At 33.3% G+C, this 22139-nt stretch overlaps 1 protein-coding gene across 1 annotated transcript in view; it reads left to right on the forward strand.

Moving 5' to 3' along the window:
• The window catches only part of LOC144373844 (syntaxin-18-like), a 104267-nt gene extending 87514 nt beyond the window's left edge, over window positions 1-16753 (forward strand). The window contains 1 exon segment of the mRNA XM_078036804.1: window positions 11392-16753. Within this exon segment, the coding sequence (XP_077892930.1) occupies window positions 11392-11460 (69 nt within the window). The 3' untranslated portion in view covers window positions 11461-16753.
• Window positions 16754-22139: the final 5386 nt, after the last annotated feature.

Consider the following 22139-nt stretch of genomic DNA (forward strand, 5'->3'; position numbering starts at 1 on the left):
AAACTTGGGTTGTTTAATTATATTTCTGCCTGTTTAGGGTCCATGTAAATAAGTAAATAGCAAATATCACAGAAAACTGGATCTTGCTATCATTCACTTAGCACAGTGCCAGAAATGTACAATGAACTCACAAAGAAAATGAATGAATACACCTATTTCACAGCTTGCATTTCATTATGACCTTTTGGTGTACTGTTTTAACCATAGTCGAAGTACCATGCAATTGTCATTCCTTAAAAAAGGATCTCTTTGCTTTTAGAAAATCTCTTGGAATTTGTGTAATTTTAAGCTGCAGGCATTATGCTGTCCCTTAGGGAAAGCTGCACCTCACTGTTAAATATACAGGGTACACTGAGCATTGCATCGTGTGAGGAAGTTTTGCCTCCTTTTTCTTGGAGTGTCCAAGTTCTTCATGTGGTAGGTATAATGATTAGTATGAACCGGAGGATATGGGTTTGTATACATCTGGGATCTTTATAAATTACAAAGCCAAAGACATCAGCTTAGTCCTTTGGAGAAAAAGGAAAATAGATTAGAAGCTCAAACATATAGTTTGAAAACAAGAATTTAAAATTCTTGGTATCCCCTTTAAGGTCATGATCAAAAAAGAAGATAGCTTTTTGACAACCGCCCCATCAGACACAGTCATGTTTAGGTCTAAAACAAATTTACCTAAGAAACGAATTGTATTTTAAGAAAAGATCTGTTTCTTTTTCTTCTTTTTTTTTCAGTTGTAGTTGGATGCAATAACTTTATTTTACTTACTTATTTATATGTGATGCTGAGGATCGAACCCAGCAACCTGCACATGCTAGGCAAGTGCTCTGCCACAGAACCACAACCCCAGTCCCTCTGTTGCTTTTCTTAAAGTATCCTAAAGAAGCATAGGTTTTTAATAAATTTGTAAGTGAATAAACAATGAGTTTTTCTTACCCATGTGAGTGCCACAAATCACCAACTCATAGCTTACCTTTTTCTTCCTTGTGCTAGTGTGAGTTCAGTTATTCTATAGTATTTAAGTTTAGAAACAGATAATGCTCTATGGAAATGCCAAGAATGCTACTTCTGATGATTTCCTTTAGGAAGATTTATTTAAAAGCCTATATATTTCTACATTATACATTTCTGCAATCAACAAAAAGAAAAAAAACAACTTGAAGTTCTAGTGATCACAGGGAAAGAAAAATTTTTGTTCAGGATTTCTTTCAAACTTTGTTTCAACAGGGGTTAAGATAGATAGAACTTCACATTCTGCCTATCTTCAAACCTGTGTGTGGTGTGTGCATATGAGCACATCCATGTGGACACTCTTTTCTCAAAATTTCTCTCATAAGTTTGATTTGAGAGGGTTTAGTCAGATCTGGCATCACCATGACCAAAATGCCTGATAAAAACAATGTAGAGGAGGATATGTTTATTTGGGGCTCATATTTTCAGAAGTTCAGTCCATGGTCAGCCAGTTCCATAGCTCTGAGCCCAAGATGAGGCAGGACATTATGGCAGAAGGCTGTGGCAGAGGACAGCAGCTCAGGACATAGCAATGAAGACACAGAGTGCTTTGCTTGCCAGGGACAAAGTGTAAACTGCCAAGTCACAGCCCTGAGACCTGTCTTCTCTAGTCACACCCTACCTACCTACCAGTTAATCCATGTCAGTGGATTAATGCCCTCATCAGGTCACAACTCTCATCATCTAAACATTTCACCTCTGAACATCCTTGAGTCGTCTCCCACATGAGATTTTGGGGGACAACACATAACCACACCATAACAGAGATATAATAAAGATAATTAATTGCAAAACATCTACATAAATTTTATGACAATTTATGATTGCAAACACAAATGGAATAGAAGAAATTACCCAAGAATTTGTGTTTTTATTGTATTGCTTTACCTGTAAATGCACTGGGTGTTTAAGTTAGCTTGTTTGGTTTTCTCTTATATTAAGAAAAAGCATTTGTTAGGCCTGAGATTTTAGGATACATTTTGGGCATTGAATATATTTTCCTCTTATTTATGAGAAGACACGGAGAAATGTGACAAATTGAACACAAATGCTAGTGATTCTAAAGCTCATTTTAGTTTAAATTTTTACTACAGTCAGGAAAAATTATAAAAATATTTTATTAGAATTGGGAATACTCCAAAGAAACTGAAGATATCCTCACTTTTAAAATTGTGGTCTTATTCTTACTCTTCTAATTTAGTTCATTATTATCATTTTAGCATTGAGGATAAATTTAAATTGAAATACTTATAATTTGTGGATGTATATGATAGGGAGAATGTCCTGAATTAATTTTGGTTAACCCTTCAAAACTCACAAGTTTATATCTAATAGAAAATAATTGCATTAAAATATAATTATATTCTCATAGTCTTTACCAATAAAGTGAATTCTAGGTAAACTAGTTAAAAAAACTGACACGATGTTGAATTCTTCTGGTCTTCTAAACTTCATGTCTCCCAAATGATATCTGGTTCTCAGTTCTTCCAGTCACTCATGGCTTTCTCACTCTCATTAGTTAGCTCTTGCGCATTTGGATAAATAAGCACATTTCATTTTAGATAGTGGAACAGTCTGTTATATAAAAACATGCCCCTTATTCATAGTGTGGTGCGATTTTTAAATTAATTTACAAGCTATGTAGTCCTAGCTTGGGAGAGAATAAAAACACCCAGAAAAACAGTTTTTAATCCTCCCATAAGGCAATTTGGAGAAGTTGTATTATTTTATAATAATTCTTAAAAATTAGAACTTATCATATAAAATTAAATAAAATATAAAACTTTTGTAATTTTTTATCAGGATTTGACAATAATGAGCTGTATGTAATACATTTGTGTTTTACAGTTTAATTTTTCATGTAAAAGAAGTTTTGTATATAAAATTAATTCAGTGAATAACACATTTAGTATTCAAGTTGAAGAAAGGGGAAGACTGAAGTGGAAGGTAAAGAGATATTATTAATAGAGCAGAGTTATTTTGGAGCATAAAACAAGCAAATGAAACCCAAAGAAGAAGTTTTATGGCAAGTAGTTATATCCCAAGTACTATTTTAAAAGGTACATTAAATTTTCTACAGTTCCATATAAAGCAAATGTTGGTATTTACACCTTTATTGAAGCTTTTTATTTTGGGGAGTACAAATAAAAACTATGACAGACAGAAAAAAATTTGGAATTCTTTATGAGGATGAAAAAATCCAGGAATCTTTGTAATTGTACCATATTAATTTGAAATACTGAATTGTGAAGTTATTTTTCCAATTTGAATCTCTCTGCACCTTATTTTGCACGTGGTATTAAATGCCAATAGACATTTTACTGTCACTTTCTGAAATGTTTGTCTGCAAAAATTTAGACAGATACAAAAGATAATGAAGGGTAAGAATTATGATTACTGACATTAATTCCAAAGCATTTCTGTTCCATTATCATTAGCCTCTAGGAGTTGAACTGTGAGTCAATTAGATATACAAGCTTAAACTATAGCCCTGACCTTCAACTTTGAAAGGTTTTGCAGGCTTTGTTTAGATAGGGGAGTGAGACAGGGTGGATACTCTAACACACAATTCTGTCTGTTGCTGTAAAAAAGAAACAAACTAAATGTGTATGCTGTACCAAGATGGAGGTGTTGGAAAAATCTTTGTCAATTAGACCAGCAATATATTTCATAGTTGTTTTCCATTTTATTTTAACTTACCAATAGTTAACCATGAAATTATTAGCACATTTTTCAAGTTAAGAAAGAAATTATGGACCAAATGGGAAGACAAACTGATTGTCTTTTGTAATGACTTTGCAACCACTAGATTATGACTATAACCAGCCTCCCTCTGGGTCTCCCAACATTTCCTTTAATTTCTGTTCTAGTCTCCAAGAAGCAATAACATCAACATTTTTATACAATAGAATTCTATCACCTAAATACAGGATTTCATTTAAAATGTTTTATTATCTAAATTAGGAAAATCCAGAGTCATTATTTTTCAGTGTTAAAGTTTTCTCAAAAGTAAATGTGGAATACAATTACCTAATGGAATGGTACATGTAAAGTGATTATTACAGTGTCTGGCATATATTTAAGACCCAATGAAGTTAGCAGGAATTATTATTGTTTTTATCTTTTCATGGTTATTTTAATCATCATTATTTTGTGCTCACTGTGAATGTATTGAAGAAACTGCATACTGAAAAGGATGCATTAGGATTTTAATTCTATGGTTTGCACATTGATTTCTTATCAGGTTAACTGAGGATGACACTATTATAAATTTAGATTGAGTCCTATGTAAAATTGTGATGTACATGATATTTTTACTTTTAAAAGGTTTATATCTTCTTCTTTTTAAAAAATTCTTAATACCTTTTTGATTGTAGATGGACACAATATCTTTATTTTTCTATATTTATTCTTATGTGGTGCTAAGGATCAAATGCAGGACCTCACGAATATGAGGCAAGCACTCTACCACTGAGCTACAACCCCATCCCTGTTTATATCTTCTTATATAAAGTCTATAACGTCTTCTGTCTCTCCAAGCAGGTATCTCTGATTGGGAAATTAAACAGATTCATTTACTCAATTCATGGTCCATTCAACATCAATTCTTTGTATTTCTTTTTATCATTTCTTAGCCCTAGTTTCTTATTCTGCTGTGTTAGGGTCCTGTTCTCTGTTGTACAGGGAGTCTCAGAGATATCTGAGCAATCTAATAGTGAATGATTATTAAAAATTGATAATAGGTTAATCTACCTTTTGGTGTTGCCATTCACAGCTCTAAGAAAGCAATTAAAAGGATTTAAGCCATATTTTAAAATGTTTAACTGTCAATTAGAATCTCCTCCTTTGTATCCCTTGTCAAGAGGTTTATCATTGTCATTCAGGGTTGCTCCAAATCTCTCTCTAGATCTTTAGCACATTCATTCAATATCCTCCTTCAACCATTCCCATGTTTTGGAATTGACATAAACCCCTAAAGCCTACTTTGTGGTGAGTGCTCCTGATAAGAAAGAAACTTACCTTTCTTCTCAGATGTACTACTTTGTTGACTCATTCTTTCAGATATTTCAATAGAGCTTGTGATGTTAGGATTCACAGATGCATTGTTACTCCTGCAAAACTATTTTAACAGCTTTCTTCACTTTCTCTCACATTGCAGTAGGAATGGTGGAGTTCATACTTGGTAAAGGTTAGTTTTTATTTTCATTTATTAAAAACATGTTCAACTCTTACATGTAAAGCTTTGCCTCTCTTATCTTTTTTTGTTTTGTTTTTCCTTTCTTATTTTTCCTCCAAGATTTATGTGGTGGCTCCTCACCCCCATAATAATAGAACTATTGCTACCAGAAAGAGGATTTGAATAGTATGATGGAAAAAGTTGAGAAAACACTTTGAAGAACACTGTCCTCCTATAACATCTGTTGAAGAGATGTCTTCAGGAGACTGAGGCAGAAGACTGCCTGTCACTATGGCTGAAAGAACACTGCCTTGTAAGAATGTGAGTAGCAGGGTGAAGCAGAGAGAACTTTGAGCTATTTTTCTATGTAATCCCTTGAGGAGTTTTGGTCTGGTTTCTTTTTTCTTTTTTTGGTGCCAGGAATTAAACTCAGGGGCACTCGACCACTGAGGCACATCCCCAGCTATATTTTGTATTTTATTTAGAGACAAGGTTTCACTGAGTTGCTTAGCACCTCGCTCTTGCTGATGCTGGCTTTGAACTCTCAATCCATCTGCCTTCGCCTCCTGAGCCTCTGGGATTACAGACTTGTGCCACAGTGCCTGACCTGGTCTGGTTTCTTAATCTCTGTTTCTCTAGCATCGGTACAACATCTAGCTCTTCCCAAGTATTCAATGAATGGAGTTTCATGTAGAATACACAGTGGGTACCTAATGGACTTCCACAGAGAAACCATAGTTAAAAATGGTGAGGAACAAGAGGCACCTGCCAAAGAAATAATTAGTGTTGAGTAGAAAAGAGGGTAAAGGCCACATGACAAACCAACCATTAGCAGCCATGGATCCCACAGTATTTCAAACAGAAAACCTTTGACAACAAAATAAGTTTTATAATTGTCTTAGGCTAACTTGTTCAAAAATTAACTCTTTGGAGAAACTTTTACTGTCTCAAACACAATTAGATGAGGTAAAGTCAGTTTAAACCCTCATTTTAAAAATAACTGGTGTGCCTACACAATTATGTTGAAAATTCTGATGATATTTACACAGTGCAATAAACAATGTTGTACTTGTGTGTTAATAAAACAAATACCCTAATAACATCCTATTCAAGAGAACATGCTTTATTTTTTTTTAAGAAGATTCTGCGGATCATCTATCTGACATCAAGAACCCTTTATATTCTTTTGAGAAATGTTACTGGCATTGATTAATATCACTCCTGGAGGCTATTTCCAAGCCAATGTTGTAACTAAATTGAAGGAGCAGGCAGGTGTGTTGGACCTTTTTAATGCAGGATTGACACCTCAATAAATCAAAGGAAAATAATTAACAAGAAAATACAGAAACTATTTACTCAAAAAATCATACACAGCACTAGCTAAATCAGTTCCTATTAAATGATTTACTTTGTCTTTTTCCTCCTTTTACTAATAAACACTTAACATTTTCTTGCTCTTTTTCTCCTCAGGATATTAAAAAGAAACCATCAGTATGTGCATATTATTAAAATGAATGTAAGCCTATGAATATATATTATTCATACATATACATAAGCTTATATTCATTTTTTAGAATATATATATATATATATTCACATTAAATATTCACACATATAGCTAGACAAATCTCTGTTTTCGTATATAGGAAAAAAAAATCCTTTGAAAACTTAATGGAATTCTGATCAAAACTACTATCTCATAGCTTATATTTTTTTTCTTTACTTATTTTCTTTCATTATTTTTTGGTAGTAGGAATTGAACCTAGGGGTGCTTAACTACTGAGCAGTCCCAGGCCCTTTTTATTTTTCATTTTGAGACAGGGTCTTGCTAAGTTGCTTAGGGCCTCGATAAATTACCTGAGGCTGGCCTTGAACTTGAGATCCTCATGCCTCAGCAACTGGGATAACAGGCATGTGCCACCATGCCCATCTCAGAGTTCGTTTTTCCCAATCCAAGTGGTAGTAATGAAGAAGTTTATAAGATTCAGGAACTGGCCTTACTTAAATGACCCTAATTTTTCTGTTAAAATTTCTTCCTAAATCCCCACTGTTGATGTAAGGCTGCTGTGTCCACCAGTTCAGACTAAATTTAAGTGTTGAGTTCTAGTCCATACATGTCACAGGCTTCCCCCAGGTATGAGTGCAGTGCATGTTAGATTTTGTAAAGAAATGAAGTCTAAGGAAAAAGGGCAACTGTCAACCACATTGTCCTGTTCAAGCATGCACATGTTTTATTTAAGTATGCTCCAAAGGTCTATTTTTTCCAGCACAATGCAGGTATTATGCTATTCTTTGAAATAAGATATATGAACTTCAAACAAAATCGTCAAAACAATGACCTTATTTATTCCATATGGTACACAGAAATAATTACATTTCACTTACAATACAGATGCACTTAACACAGCCATCGATAGTCACTCACCACCAACACAGTATATTTTTTAAATCACCTAAAACATCAAAAAGTTTTTTTTCTTTTCCAAACATATAAATAAATTAATATTTTGGTTAAGTGATAAATGAAAAGAGGAGGAAGAATTGTCAACTAAAATAACCTAACTGCATTTTCCTTGATATAACACCAAGAACTTGAAAATAGAACTTCTTGTTGAGAATCAAAAGACATTAAGTATTCCTGATTGTAATTCCTTAGTCTAGTTTTAAAAAAATGTTTTCAATAAATGCCATCAAAGAAGTTTCACTATATATTTTCTCTAGAAGCATGAAGTGACAAGAAGCAGGTGTTAATATAATTGTTAATATTCACACTGCTGGAAGATTCGTAGCTTTTTAAAAGACATTCTAGGAATAAAGCCAATTCTTCCCAAGAGACAGTAGTTTATCTTACTTTCACTCAGCAAATGTTTATTAAAAGCTACTATGTGCACAGCATGGTTCTAGAAGCTATTCTAGAAATGGGAAGCAAGAATTTCTGACTTTACCCCAAAAATGATTGGATTAATTAATTTTTATAAGTTATGATAAGCATTTGAAGATCTCTATAATAGAGGGATAATTATTAACTCTTTCCATGTATAGAAACTAAGCTTTATTCCTTACAGTGGTGGCTCAGAATGAACAAAACTTTATTTGACATAAAACTTTTTTACACTGTCTCGTGCATTCATGTCTGCTGATTTATTTTAAGGATGTAAAGGTACAAAGACTTTTCACTTAAATGTACACAGAAATCAATCTTGCATCATCAGGCTCCTGTCCTCCCAATTTCGTGGAGAACGCTGCACCTGGCCAAACACAGGACCTTTCTGAGATAAATTGGTGCCCCCTTCATGAATGGCATTGGCCGAATGTTTTCATCAAATACTGTGACATGAAGCACTCCCATTTATCTCTGCATTCCAATTCACATTATATATTCTCAACATGTATTCAAGATCTAAAGCAAAATAAATAATACATCAAATAAGATTCTGAGATCATCGATCCTATGATATTAGTCCCAGTCGTCTCTTCAGGAAACACATCCTAATATATCTAGTATCTGGGCTTTTCTATAAACAGCAAAGACATTAGAGACAATTCATAGAAGTCAACTCCTTCTCTCTAGCTTTTGACAAGGGGATTGATGACAATCTACTTAGGAGATAATTTATTGGGGAATACAAAAGTAGGAAAGTCACTTGAACTACACTAAACACTGATGATAAACACTGTTTATCTGATTATAATGAACCCAATACAAAGGTACCCTAGAAATACAGAATGCACTGGGTCACAGCAATACAGTGGACCAAAGAATACTACTGAAAAACATGGATGGCACAGTAGTTTGGGATTAAAAATTTACCTAAACCTTGCAACACCAGAACTTTTTCTATGGATGTGGCTCTTACTGTACCTATAATCTGGAAAGTACAACCACCAAAAAATCCAGATTCCTGATACAACATGTGTGCAGTGAATTATTGCAGTTGTAACAGTCACTAGGTGCAAGGTTAAACAATAATACTGAACTATCTCAACACTTCAGATTTACTAGTGAGCATCCCCATGAGAAATGCTGCAGTTCTAAAAGGAGTTTATTTGCACAGCCCACCATGGAACAATCAGCTTGTTGTAAGTGTACAGAAATTCCCCTTTCTACAATTATGGTTTATCATGCCTATTCTGAAGACAACATAAGAAAACTGAGATCACTGCTCCAAAGAATCCTAGCATGCATTATGATGGTTTCCTTCAGTCAATACAAATGTGTTGTATGAGTCTTTTTCCCATATGTAATAATCTTTGTCATAGCCAATGTTCATGGTTTTAACAGGAAAAATTTTTATCAAAACTTTTTTCATATTTTTTTTTGTTTTTCATTCAACTGGAACATTTTTATTCAAAGATTTATTTTATTTGTTTTGTGCTCATTCACAAAGTCAAAGGGCCACAGAATATTCCTCTTTACAACAGGTCAAACTCTGTCTAGAAATGTCATTGGTGGTTTTATTCACATCCTCGAGTTTAGAAGATTTATTTTTGTTTCACTATCAGCCTTCTTGTTTTGCTGTCTTAGTCTGCAAAATATTTATTTTTTTTTCTTTCATCTACTTTGAGATTCTTTCCACAGCCAGGGCTCAAATTCTCTTAAACCTAATCCAATTGTCTTACAATGCAGACACCCTGACAATATTTCCTCCTGAGTACTCAGGAGATTCTGGCCTGTCATCATCTTCTGGTGTGGTTACTAGAGATGTTGGGATGCTTATTATTGCTGTAGTCACATAAGGTTGTTCACAGTTTAGTTTAACACACTCTTCCATTTTGGCATTTAAGTTGGATTGGCTGATGAGGAAAAAAAATAGATTTAAGAAAAGAAGATATTTATTTAATTTTTCTCATAAAGCTGAAAAATGTACATTTTAATGCATGTAAGTAAAATTTTAAATATTCAGGAAAATTATCACATAAAAATGAAACATTAAAACTTAATATGAAACATCAAAACTTAATGTATAGTATCTTGAACATTAACAAGTTCATTAACGTTAAAGACAATTCTTAAAGCCAGCTCAACTGTTTCTCAAACAAACTGCATTATAAATGTAAGAAAGAAAAAGGACCAGGTAAGATCTGGACAACCTGAACTGAGCAAAGTAAAATAACTTTAAGATAGAAACTCAGAGTTTGATATTTCATGTGATTTCTCAATTCCTTTGTCCACAAACTCCTTTCATCATTATGTCTTTTCGAAGTACATAATGCAAATAAACCCTCAATTTAGTGATGATCATATCTTAAGAAGCCAAAAAAGTTAGCTGTTCCCATTTAGTAATTGAAGGTTTTCTCAAAATATATTTTTAACCAGTATGTTATACTCTTTGGGAGAAGGAGGAGAAGGATCAAGAAGAGTATAAACAGGAATTGAAACTATTTTCATGGAAAATGACTAAAATGTTTATGTCATAATATTTTCTTCTTAAAACTGTCACCATTTTCTACTTTGTTTTATGATAGATGTAAAATATCTTAAAGATAAAAATTCTTCATTGTCCTAAATTTTAAAATTGTGGTCCAATTTTTATAAATCAACGTAGTCTGAATTCAGAATCTCATCTTGGTTTTCAACATAGCTTCTTAAATGCCAACAAAGAAGCAAGACTGAACTTATAGAGGGTCACTCTAATAATATATGCTCTTCAAATAAAAGAATGAAGTAAAAAACATTTTGGCAGAAGTTGATCTTTTTAATGTATAATTTAAATATATTGCTTTTTATTAGACATTTATGGTTAAAAAAAGTAAATAATGAAGAGTAAAGGGAAAATGTCAGTGTAAAAGTTTCACATAAATTTTCCATAAATTAACTGGTAAACAATTTTAGAATTTAACTTATCTTTTTGATATCAGATTGATTTTTGTATTTTATGTGGCCAAAAAACATCTTTTGGATCAAAAGTATAGATTAAGAAAAGATTTGTGTAGGCATAGTTTTAATTTTCACTGTTCCATTGAATATGTTAGTATATTTTAGGTACTATTGAATAACTTTCAATCATATCGATGTCGGTTTCACTTGTCTTTTTTAGTAGTTTTGACTGTCATTTCAGGCTCTTTTAGTTGACATATGGGGCTCCTGGGTATAGAGGTCCTTGCTCAAACAAAAAATTGTAGAGTTGAAACAATAAAAACATTGTTAGTCATCTTTTCTTCTTCCTGTTGTTAATACTAACATAATTACTATTTTTGACCCCAAGGGATATGCCAGTGGACTCCTTCTCCTACCTGCTGCACAGTTTTGTTCCTTTCTCAGCCCTAGGAGCTAGGACTTCCCTGCTCATAGGTGGCAATGTGACAGCAGGGACAGAGCCTGTGAACCAGTAGATTCATCCAGGTACCTGTTAGATAGAGGAGTTCTGTCCACACACCGGATTGGAATCATGCTGAGTTCCTGCATGCTGCCTCCATGACTCCCAGATACGTCGGCATTTCGGATGCAGAAAGTTTTTTGTGTCAATGTGAACAGCAAGTGCTGGTGACTCCTTGTTGTGAAGAGAGAGATGGGCTGTGACTTGAAGGACGGTTAATGGTGGCAACTTCCATGCAGCTTTCTTCAAAGACTTGTTTATCCACGAATTCATGATACTATTTCAGAGTTGAAAGAAAATGTGAAGAAAGCAGAGAAGCACATTTAAAATTAAAATAAACAAAATGTATAGCTTTCTTTTACTAACACCATTTTCCAACAGATTAGAATATTAGAACCACTTTTCTTTGATACTTGTGTGGAAATAAAATCTCTCTAGTTAGACTGAGGGATTGACATGTGCCAGTGGATCCAGTGTTCATTGGCAAATTAACTTTATCTTAGAATATAATTTATGAATTTAAGCATAAAATCAGGAAGTCAGAAGTTAGAAGGGAAAAACCCTTGAAATGAATATAGATAATATCTACAGGAAATTTAAAAATTTACATTGACTTTTTTTTTTAAACAAATTGAAATCATGAAAAGAGGTTATTTTATAGAACACCACGAGTAATACTGTTAAATAATAGCAAATATCTTCACATGGGAATGAAAAAAATTTAATCTGAAAATAAGATATTGAAGACACTTCCAATTTCTTTAGATGCTTCCCTAAAATTTCTGGTATATAAGAAAATATAACTTATTAGCTAAGAAAATAAAATATTTATCTGTAAAATGGGTCACTGTGCTTGACTCAGAATGAATGAGCACTGAACTCTCATGGCCTCTTTGTGATATATCACAGGGAGAACTCATGACCTCAGTCTGTGTTCAGGGTGTGTTTGTGTGTGTGTGTGCACATGCGTGTGCATAGTGCTGGGGATTGAACCTTGGTAGAGAACACTGCTCTACCACTCAGCTACATTCCAGCCTTCTTATTTTTTATTTTGAGACAGAGTCTTGCTAAATTGCCCATGCTGGCCTCCAACTTGCGATCCTCCTGTGTCAGCCTTGGGATAAGCTGAGATTGCAGGCTTCCACCACACTGCCCCAGCTGTTCTCCACCCACTACCTTCTAGCCCATAGGCAATCAGTAATGGGCATCATTTCACACACCCTATTTTATAGGTGCACAGGGTCAATTTTACTTTTAAAATGTTTAGTAAAGAATTGACTCCTAAAATGCTTATGCAAGAATTTTACCTCAGAAATAGAAGGGAAATATTTTGGTCTGAATTGCTAGAGAATAACTTCAATTACTGTTTTTCCTTTGTGTGCACAGAAATGGCCTTCTAATGGAATACTTTGCACATATTGAATTTCACTTAACCATCTCTCATCCTAAAATATTAGTAAAACAATTGAAGCAATTCACTGGATAATAGGAAATAGATTGTTTTAGTTACTCATTTGTCATCTCTTTGCTGAGAAAAGCATTTGAAACACATGAAATTTAACATTCTACTGTTTTGAGTCCAGAGAATAATTTGATTAGATAAGGCAAAATTTCATGTTAAATATTACATTTTAGAGGAAAAAAAGTGCACAAAAGATTCATAATCTGATTTCTTCTTTTACAATGTACATTTCACACACATAAAGCAAGTTATCCTGAATGAGATTTTAATTTATCTCCTAGCAATTAGAATTGAAGGAGTCATTCTGTTATTGGTTACCCTATATTTTTATAGGTGGTGTTGAAAGTAATTTTTGATTTAAAAAAAATAGTTTTCATTGGTAAAGTAATTGAAAAAAGAAAACAAGACAAAGGTAAATGCATTCTACCATTATCATTTAAGTTCATCTAATATCATATAAGCTCCAAAGTATCATTCTTTAAAACTGAATACAAAGTAAGCACTAAGAATGTACTAATAGATTATAGACTTCTCCATATCTTCGTTTAAAAATTCAAATATAATTATGTATTATCCTGTTAAAACACTTAACTGATTTCCATCTATCAGGACACAAAAATCAAAATTGCTCACTTGACTCCAAAGACTGACATTATCCAGCCACTGTCTCTGCTTCCTCTTGGGCCATGCTACACTTGCTCCTTTGAGTCACCCTCAAATTCTTTTGGCTTCTCTTAAGCCAAGTTCCTCTTTCTTCATTTCCTTGGTTTCTTTGACTACCAGCCTTTCTTCTTTCCTTCCTTCCTTCCTTCCTTCCTTCCTTTCTTCCTTCCTTCCTTCCTTCCCTTTCTTCCTTTTGCAACTACTATATATATATATATATAATATCACTCCTATATAATATCAACTGTTTGTCTCCTAAGCACATTTCTCCTATTCATCCCAATTTCTCAGAAATTCAGTTTTGCCTAATCCTCTAATCTCAGCAGGATTTCTCAAGTCAGTTGCAAGGAATGATACGTGTAATGCATAAAATCCAAATGAACCATATAAAGCAAATCCCTGGTTCTGTGGCCAAGACACAATTGGGGAATGTTGAGATGTTAGTCAGGTTTTCCCCAAAGCTGGGTTCTTCACGACATATGTGAGAGTAAAAGGAGGATACAGTGTACAATTTTTTTTAAATTAATTTGACATGAAACAGACTCCCATGCTGACAAAGCATTCAGAAATGAGTATGCAAGGTAAAACAATGGCTTTTAGCAAGGAGATGATTCTTAGTTATGATAAATAATATTATTTAAATTTATAATGTATTTTCCGGAACAGAGGCTGAGCACCAATCAGAAAAAGATCCCTAACAAAATACCTTTGAGTTAGCAATTCGCTTAAATGAATAGCCACCTTCTAAATAAGATGTGCTGCAGATTGAGGGAGGTTCCTGGACCATCTTGTCATCAAATCACAAACTAGTCTCAATACTTTTGAAAAATTAAGGTATCCCAGGCAGCTTAAGGGAGAAAAACAGAAAATCTTTTTCCTTGGTAATCTCAGCCAATTACTTATTCCTCAGATATCAGCCTACCATACTTCCCGTACCATGTGTTCTGGAATTTTAATGTTTGGTTGTTTCTTTCATTTATGGTTTAGTAAAAAGCTTCATGTGGATTTAACACATTAAGCTTTCTCAGCTTTTAAAAAATTAAAGAGTTTATCGGAATCTTTTCATTTGCTAAGGAAAGTAACAGCCCTAAAAATGAGATAAAATTTTAGTACCAAACAATAATAAAAAAGTGAGAGTGGACGGAAGTCAGTGGAAGGCAGTAGATATTTCCTGCCTGGTGATTCCTGGGATGGCAGTGCTGGGCAGAAACAGTCAGGGAATTGGGTCAGCTGAAGAAATGACAGGATGGTAAGAGGACTCTGGGTAGGTAAAGGTAAGAACTGAAAGAAGATGTAGAAGGGCATCAGAAGCAAAATAATGCTTCCTATTTATTTACTTTTTGTGCCAAGTATTGAACCCAGGACCTCTCACAGATACCAGTGCTATTTTGTGCCACACATTTACTGCACTATACTCTTTATGGTGGAGAAGAGGGACATGATAATAGATTATACATACTATTGTGGGAGAAAAAAAAGGAGGAATCAAGGTTGCCTACAATACCCAGAAGAATTTTTATGGAATCAGTGATATGTAACCTAAGTGTTGTACCCTGAATAGGAGTTTGCCAGGTGGCAACATTAGGTAGTGTGTACAGGAGTGAAGAGCTAACAGCAGAGGTGATTAAACAAGGCTAAACCTAGAGAAGGTAGGGAGAAGCGTGTAATCCAAAATTCCTATGTGAGTGTATAGCAAGTGATCATTAAAATATAGACAAATTTTAAAAAAACTAAATTATCCACAGAAACTTGGGTAGGAATTGAATAATTTTGTTTTTAGTAGTGGATAATCTAAACGAGATCATTCTCAGGCTCCAGCAAGTATTTATTTCTTGTCTATGCATTATTCTAGAATTATGTTTAAAAAAATCTTCTGATTTGGACCTTGCTGAGTATACTTGGCAATGGTTCTTAGAGTGTGATAGCAGTATCAGTATCACCGAGAACTTGTTGGAAATGCAAATTTTTAGGCTGCAACTCAAAACTACAGAATCAGAAGCTTTGGGAAAAGGGTTCAATTTGCGTTTTAACAACAGGATCCAATTTGTGTTTTAACAACAGGATCCAATTTGTGTTTTTACAACAGGATCCAATTTGTGTTTTAACATGCTCTCCAGATGATTCCAATTATGAGAAGTACCATAGCAGGATGTGATAAATGACAGAGTATCAGTAACATCTATCTGTATGAATCTAAAAAATCTTCTCCATGTGAGAATAAGATATTCATATATATTGCACAGTAGCTAATTGATTATAAATTTCTCACTGTATTTTGAGTTCCTTACAGAGAAATCCCTTAGGTAACAGAGAATTCACAGTATGAACAATGTAGACTTTTCTGGTCTTGGACTTTAATCAACAAATATGTGCTTGTGTGCAAGTTAGCTGTGAAATGGAAATAATAATATCACCCTCTTTCTAAGTTGATTGTGAATATTATAAAGCACCTGGGACATACTAGACATTCTAAAAAGAGTTTGTTGTTGTTACTAGTATTTGTAAATTACTGTTATAATCACCATTGTTTCTATGACATGATGAACAAAGGTTACCTGGTGAATCTGAAAATTATGTATGACCTCATTCATATTTCAAAGCAAGGTGTACCACTTGCTTTAAAATATCAATCCTACCATCTGTTGGAAGGTATTCAATAAACAACTATTGAGAGTATTTACATGTAGCTGAGTGCAATGGCACACACTTGTAATCCCCACTGCTCAGAAGGCTGAGGCAAAAGGATCCTAAGTTCAAGACCAGCCTCAAAAAGTTAGTGAGACTGTCTCAAAAAAAAGGGCAGGATGGAATAGATGGTAGGGATGTAGTTCAGTGTTAGTGTGCCTCTGGGGTTCAATCCCCAGTATGTTAAGTAGATAAATAAGTAAATTATGTTTACATAAACAAAAACATTACATGATAGCCTCCAAAATTTGTGTAATTTTTATGTTTTTATGTATCAGTTAAAATAAATTTAATGAAAATAAAACAGAATAAAATCATGGTAACCAGATTGTAGTTGGAGAGACCTTGCTTTGTAGGATGCACACATCAGCTCATCATAATACTTGGCCCCACACAGTTCAACAACTAGTAGCAGAATATTAATAATCAGACAGGTGAAAAGGATCATGAGAGAAGTGTAAAGTAAGCATCAGTGTGAGGGGGTTGCTGGGGAAGAAGATCACAACCAAGTATGATTATAACTATTAATGTCATCAAATACCATTAACAATAATGAACATTTATTTGCTAATTCTAATAAATAATATACTTGTTCCACAGCTAGTCATTTAACATGCCTGATCATCTCCACAATGACCAGGGTGGTAGTTACCATTACCATTATCCTTATTTAACATATGAGTAACTTTGAAAAGAAAAATCTAAATACTAGGGTCCAGCTCAGAGTTTCAATGTCTATTTTCTCTGTTGTTACAACTTTTCTCAAATTCCCTTGCCTAAGTGTATCATTTTCGTTATTACATATATTTATCTTTCCTATTCAGGATGCAGTGTTTCTGCCAAACTTGTTTGCAGTGTTTTAAATCTTCAAGACTACTTTATACTGATTTGATTCTCCTACAGAATTGATTGGAGGCAGTAAATAAATTTTTCAATGATATACAAAAATTAACAATTCCCCAAAGGAGAATTTTTAAAGTTTTATTTATTCATAAAGGGCACATAGTGGTTTGTTTTAGCTATAAATGTCTAAATGTAAAGCAAAAGGATTAAAGTCTATGCATGTGTATGTATTTATGTGAGTGTATGAACCTGTTGTGTGTGTATATGTGTGTGAATGTATGTGTAAATGTGTGAGGAAAATTGTTATTTTAAAGCGTGAGAGAATATGGTAATGACATTAGCTCAAAGGTATCATGATTCTGCTACAGTTCCTAAATACACTGGTTATTTCGGGTATGTTTTATGTATTTTTATTTGCTTATTTACTTACCAAGAGAAATTATGTGAACTTTTACTTAATACTTTTACATGATAAATTAATTTAATTACATAATAATCCTACAGTAAATAATCCTGGGGTAAAAAGGCAGGTAAAAACATGGCTTATCTATTTTGAAGAAGTATCAGGCTCCCTGTATTAAAAAGACTTCTATGAAAGTAAATATATTAGTTTTCATGCATCTCTGAACTTTGAAGTAGATAACTTAATAGTTAAATCATACTCATAGAGAAGTTTAACATATGTTTAGCTCTTTTTAAACGAATTCAGGCACATCAGTTATTGTTTAAAATTCAATATAACTTGGTTATAATAATTTGCCTAAGTAGAGTGAGTTTATTTTGGAGTAAGTGTTGTTTTGTTTTTTTTTCCTTGCCTTTGTGCACATCTTATACAATAAATTGTAAGACTTTCCATCATAACCTGGTCAGGTCTGAATAAATTAATGAAAAACAAAGAGCCATTGAGAACCAAGGTCATTTTCATTCTTTTTTATAAAGAAGGCATCCTTTCATTTTTTTCTTTTCTTTTTTCCTTGGTATAGTTGAATGCCATTTTTCACAGAAGTATCAAGGGTAGCTGGATTCTTTCAGAAGATGAATAAAAGAGGAAGGAACCCCATTCATAGTACTCCTAGACTCTCTGTATTCATCAATCAATGGCAATTGTAAATAGAGACACTGAAATTTGTTTCTTTAATCTAATGTTTTCTTCTTGCACTTGCAATGTTTTCTATTTTCTTCTTTTTAATGCAATCTCAGAATGTGTTTCTATTACCAGTTGTCTAAAGTTTAAAATTATTTGAGCTTGGAAACAGCAAAATTTACTATTCAATAATATTCTATTTAAAAACTTCTGTTTAAAATGAGATTTTAAAGTTGAAAAAGTACTCTAATAAAAAGCTCATTTCACTGTCAATATTGTTTAATTTTGCAAACGTTTATCACAGACTTCAAAATGTGTTAACCCAAATTTGGGTGTCCCTGGGCTAAATAGTATAGGCAGGTGCATCATCTCCAGAGTGCTCTGTAAAACATGACCATCCCACCCCATAGCCTTTCATTTGTGCTTCTAGTAATTAAAAACCACTGCTAAACAGAAGATAGGGTATGAGTGATAGAACATCTTCTGAGTACATGAAAAATAACTTTTCTGTTTGTCTGAGTGTGAGTTTGCTCAGGACCTGCACTCTTTTGCATGTTAGGACCTTTACATGCCTGGTGTCATCCAATATTTTTGGATCAAGACATTATAACTTACTGTATCAATTCCTCCTCTTCTTATGGTAGAGAAAATTAGCCTAATTCTGAAAATCACAAGCTTTTCTAAATTCATGGCCAATATATTAATAAAAAAAATTGCTTAGATTTCTGAAGAAATTTATACTATTTTTTAATAGGAAATTTCAAGAGAAAAATGCTTGGTAGGAAGGCTTTGCTCTTCTATGTTAAAAGCACAAATGGTTTTATCATGTTTCATTTTCTTGGATATAGTTTTGTTCTTTCACTTCCTCAAACTATATTAACTGAAATCTTACTGGGGACTGGTAACCTGACCAGTGAAAGATAAACGTGTTCCCTACCCTCACTGTTTGGACTCCAAATTATATTCTGTGACTGGATATAAAGGATTATAAATGAAAATGACTGAGTCTGTCCATCCTTCTTTCTTTTAATTTGCAGTTAGAATTCTGTCCAGTTTTTATGAGAGAATGAATGCCAGCATTTAAATGAAAAACTCTTAAAGTTTTAAACATTCCTGGAGAACATTTACTTTTTTATAATTTCTGTACTTATAAAATTACTCAAGAATGTCACCATTTAAGGGAACAAAATAAATTATGCTATTGGAAGAAAAAATTATTATTACAGACATTACTTTAATGTCTGTAATAAATAGGTAGTCATAATTGCCTGAATATGAACTTTGTGAACTTTGTGACTAAAGCAACCACTTTAGGATCTTATCTCCAAAACAAATCCTTTTCAGTGTTTTGTCCCCCAACAAATACAAACGTTGCTTTTGTATTTGTTTCACACCTTTATAATTAGATGTTCAGTTTACAAAAAATAACAAAGAATAGTCATGACAATAAGAAAAATAAAATGAAGACTTCCTGACTGCTGAGCTAATGCTCTTTAAGGAACCATATCATGTGACTATATTCTGATTGTTTGGCTTCTGTTGCCATTGTGACAAATTCTATTTTATGCCTGTAAATTCTATTTCCTAAATTTGCATGCACAAAGCACCATTTATTACACCAATGATATGTTTCCTGGTACTCTTAATCTAGGTTGAATAGTTAGTTGCTTTATTTCAAATCTTCACATAATATATATGAAGTTACAATCTTCAAAAACATAAATATTCTAAAGCTTATTAAAGATTTTTTGCCTCAAAAAACATCCATATATCTTTAGTCAACAGACCAGGAATTGCTAAAGTTAAAAATTTAATTATGTTTTTAATTTCTAACACATTGACTATTTAATTATTCATTCAATCAACATTTAAGGAAAGCATCTACATGAGATATAGATTCATGAAAAGTTCCAAACATTCCCTGGAAGAGCAATTAAATAAATAATGACTTATAACTTCTGGAATTCCTCTGGCAAGTCTTCCTAAAATCTCCAATGTTGAGTTCATAGAATATCAAAAAGAAATACTCTGTTTATGTGCTCTTTTAACTAATGTGTCTATCCCAAATACAGTACAATGTTGCCAAATACAAATTTAGGTGCATTAAATTAAACTATTGGAGAGTTGTGTTTGTTCAGTGTAAATCAAATCACTAATGTGGCAAACAGAGTAAAAATGCACTAGGTAAAAAACAATGAATGCTTGCATTTTCCCTCAAATAATTTTATGTCTTTTCCTGGTGAAACAATACAAGTCTTAAAAAGTAAACTCAATGTTAATTAGATTAATTCTTGAAAAAGTTTAATAAACAAGACATTAACAATGAGGTAGAATAGCTACACTTCATTTCATAGACTCAATGAGAAACTAACCTTTTTGAAGAGATATTAATTCAAGAAGAAAATTAGATTAATGGTCTTTGGAATGGAGAAGTTCAAATGTTTCTCCATCATCTGCAGGCATTTTGTTTTTTTTTTGTGAACAGACTTTACTATATATCATTTGAAAAAAAAAACATTTTATATATAGTTGTGGAATTATGTGTTGTAAGAAAACCACTTGATATATTTGATTCACATTCTGATTCTAGTTTCAAGTTTAAAAAGTGGATAAATTGGCTTAAAGCATCTCAATTACAAAAATCTGGAATATTTATTCATTATAATTTTACTGTAAGGCATCATGCTCTCTGATACAAAGTTTGACTTAGAAAAATTTCTGACATCATCTAGAAGAGTGCACCTTCATTTTCCTGCTTTGTGTATAACATGCTCCTGGGTCATAGTCTAAGAAACTCTGGAATATAGGTCATCTATGTGGAACACTCAAAATTTGATGCATCTTGCCTTCTGAATATGACCTTTTGTGTTATCGGTGAAGCTAGCATACAATTATTGTGATCACTTGATAATGTGATCACTTGGTTGGTTTAATCTGTATTTTAAATGAGTGTGATCTCTGTGATCAGTTGTATTGTAAATGTAGCTGTCGTGCTTAGATGTTGGGAAATAAAGCAAACAAGGTGAAACTAAGAACAGCAAGGGTGATGAAAATGATAAGGCATAGAAACCTGAAGGATGCTCTGTGTGAGCCATCTTGATCAAGCAAGATATATTTGAACCTAACATACATATATAGGCTCATAAGCATACAATGCACATTCATCTTAAGGCAAGTTTCACAAAATGTTTACCTTTATTTATCCCACTAAATGCAAAACATAGATTCTATTCTTCTATTCTATTATTCCACTCCACTGCACTCTACTCCACTCCATTTAGTTTGTTCATATTAGTTAAAAATATAATGGGGCTGGGTGCCGTGGCACAGACCTATAATCCCAGCAGCTCCAGAGGCTGAGACAGAACACAGCCTCAGAAACAGTGAGGTGCTAAGCAACTCAGTGAGACCCTGTCTCTATATAAAATACAAAAATGGGCTGAGGAAGTGGCTCAGTGGTCCAGTGCCCTTGAATTCAACCCTTGGCAAGTCGTCCCCCCCCCCCAAATAAAATCAGTCCCTATGAAATAAGTAGACTTCATTTTACTAATGGATCATGATACGTAAGTGGGGGAAAATGTGACTAGTGTCAGTGAGTGACTCTTGATATTGAGCACACAGGTAGTTTTTCTTTTAATGAATTATTTTTTTCTAATTTGTTATATATGATGGCAGAATGCAATTCATTTCATATTACACATATAGAGCACAATTTTTCAAGTCTCTGATTGTACACAAAGTTTTTTCATGCCATTCGTGTCTTCACAAATAAACTCAGGGTAATGATGTCTCACTCATTCCACAGTCTTTCCTACCCCCATAGGTTCTCCTGTTCCCTCCTTCCCCTTTGCCCTATTTAAAGTTCCTCCATTCCTCCCATGCTCCCCACCCATCACCATT

Source organism: Ictidomys tridecemlineatus, unplaced genomic scaffold (genome assembly GCF_052094955.1).
Source record: "Ictidomys tridecemlineatus isolate mIctTri1 unplaced genomic scaffold, mIctTri1.hap1 Scaffold_51, whole genome shotgun sequence".
In the NCBI taxonomy this organism is placed as follows: domain Eukaryota; kingdom Metazoa; phylum Chordata; class Mammalia; order Rodentia; family Sciuridae; genus Ictidomys; species Ictidomys tridecemlineatus.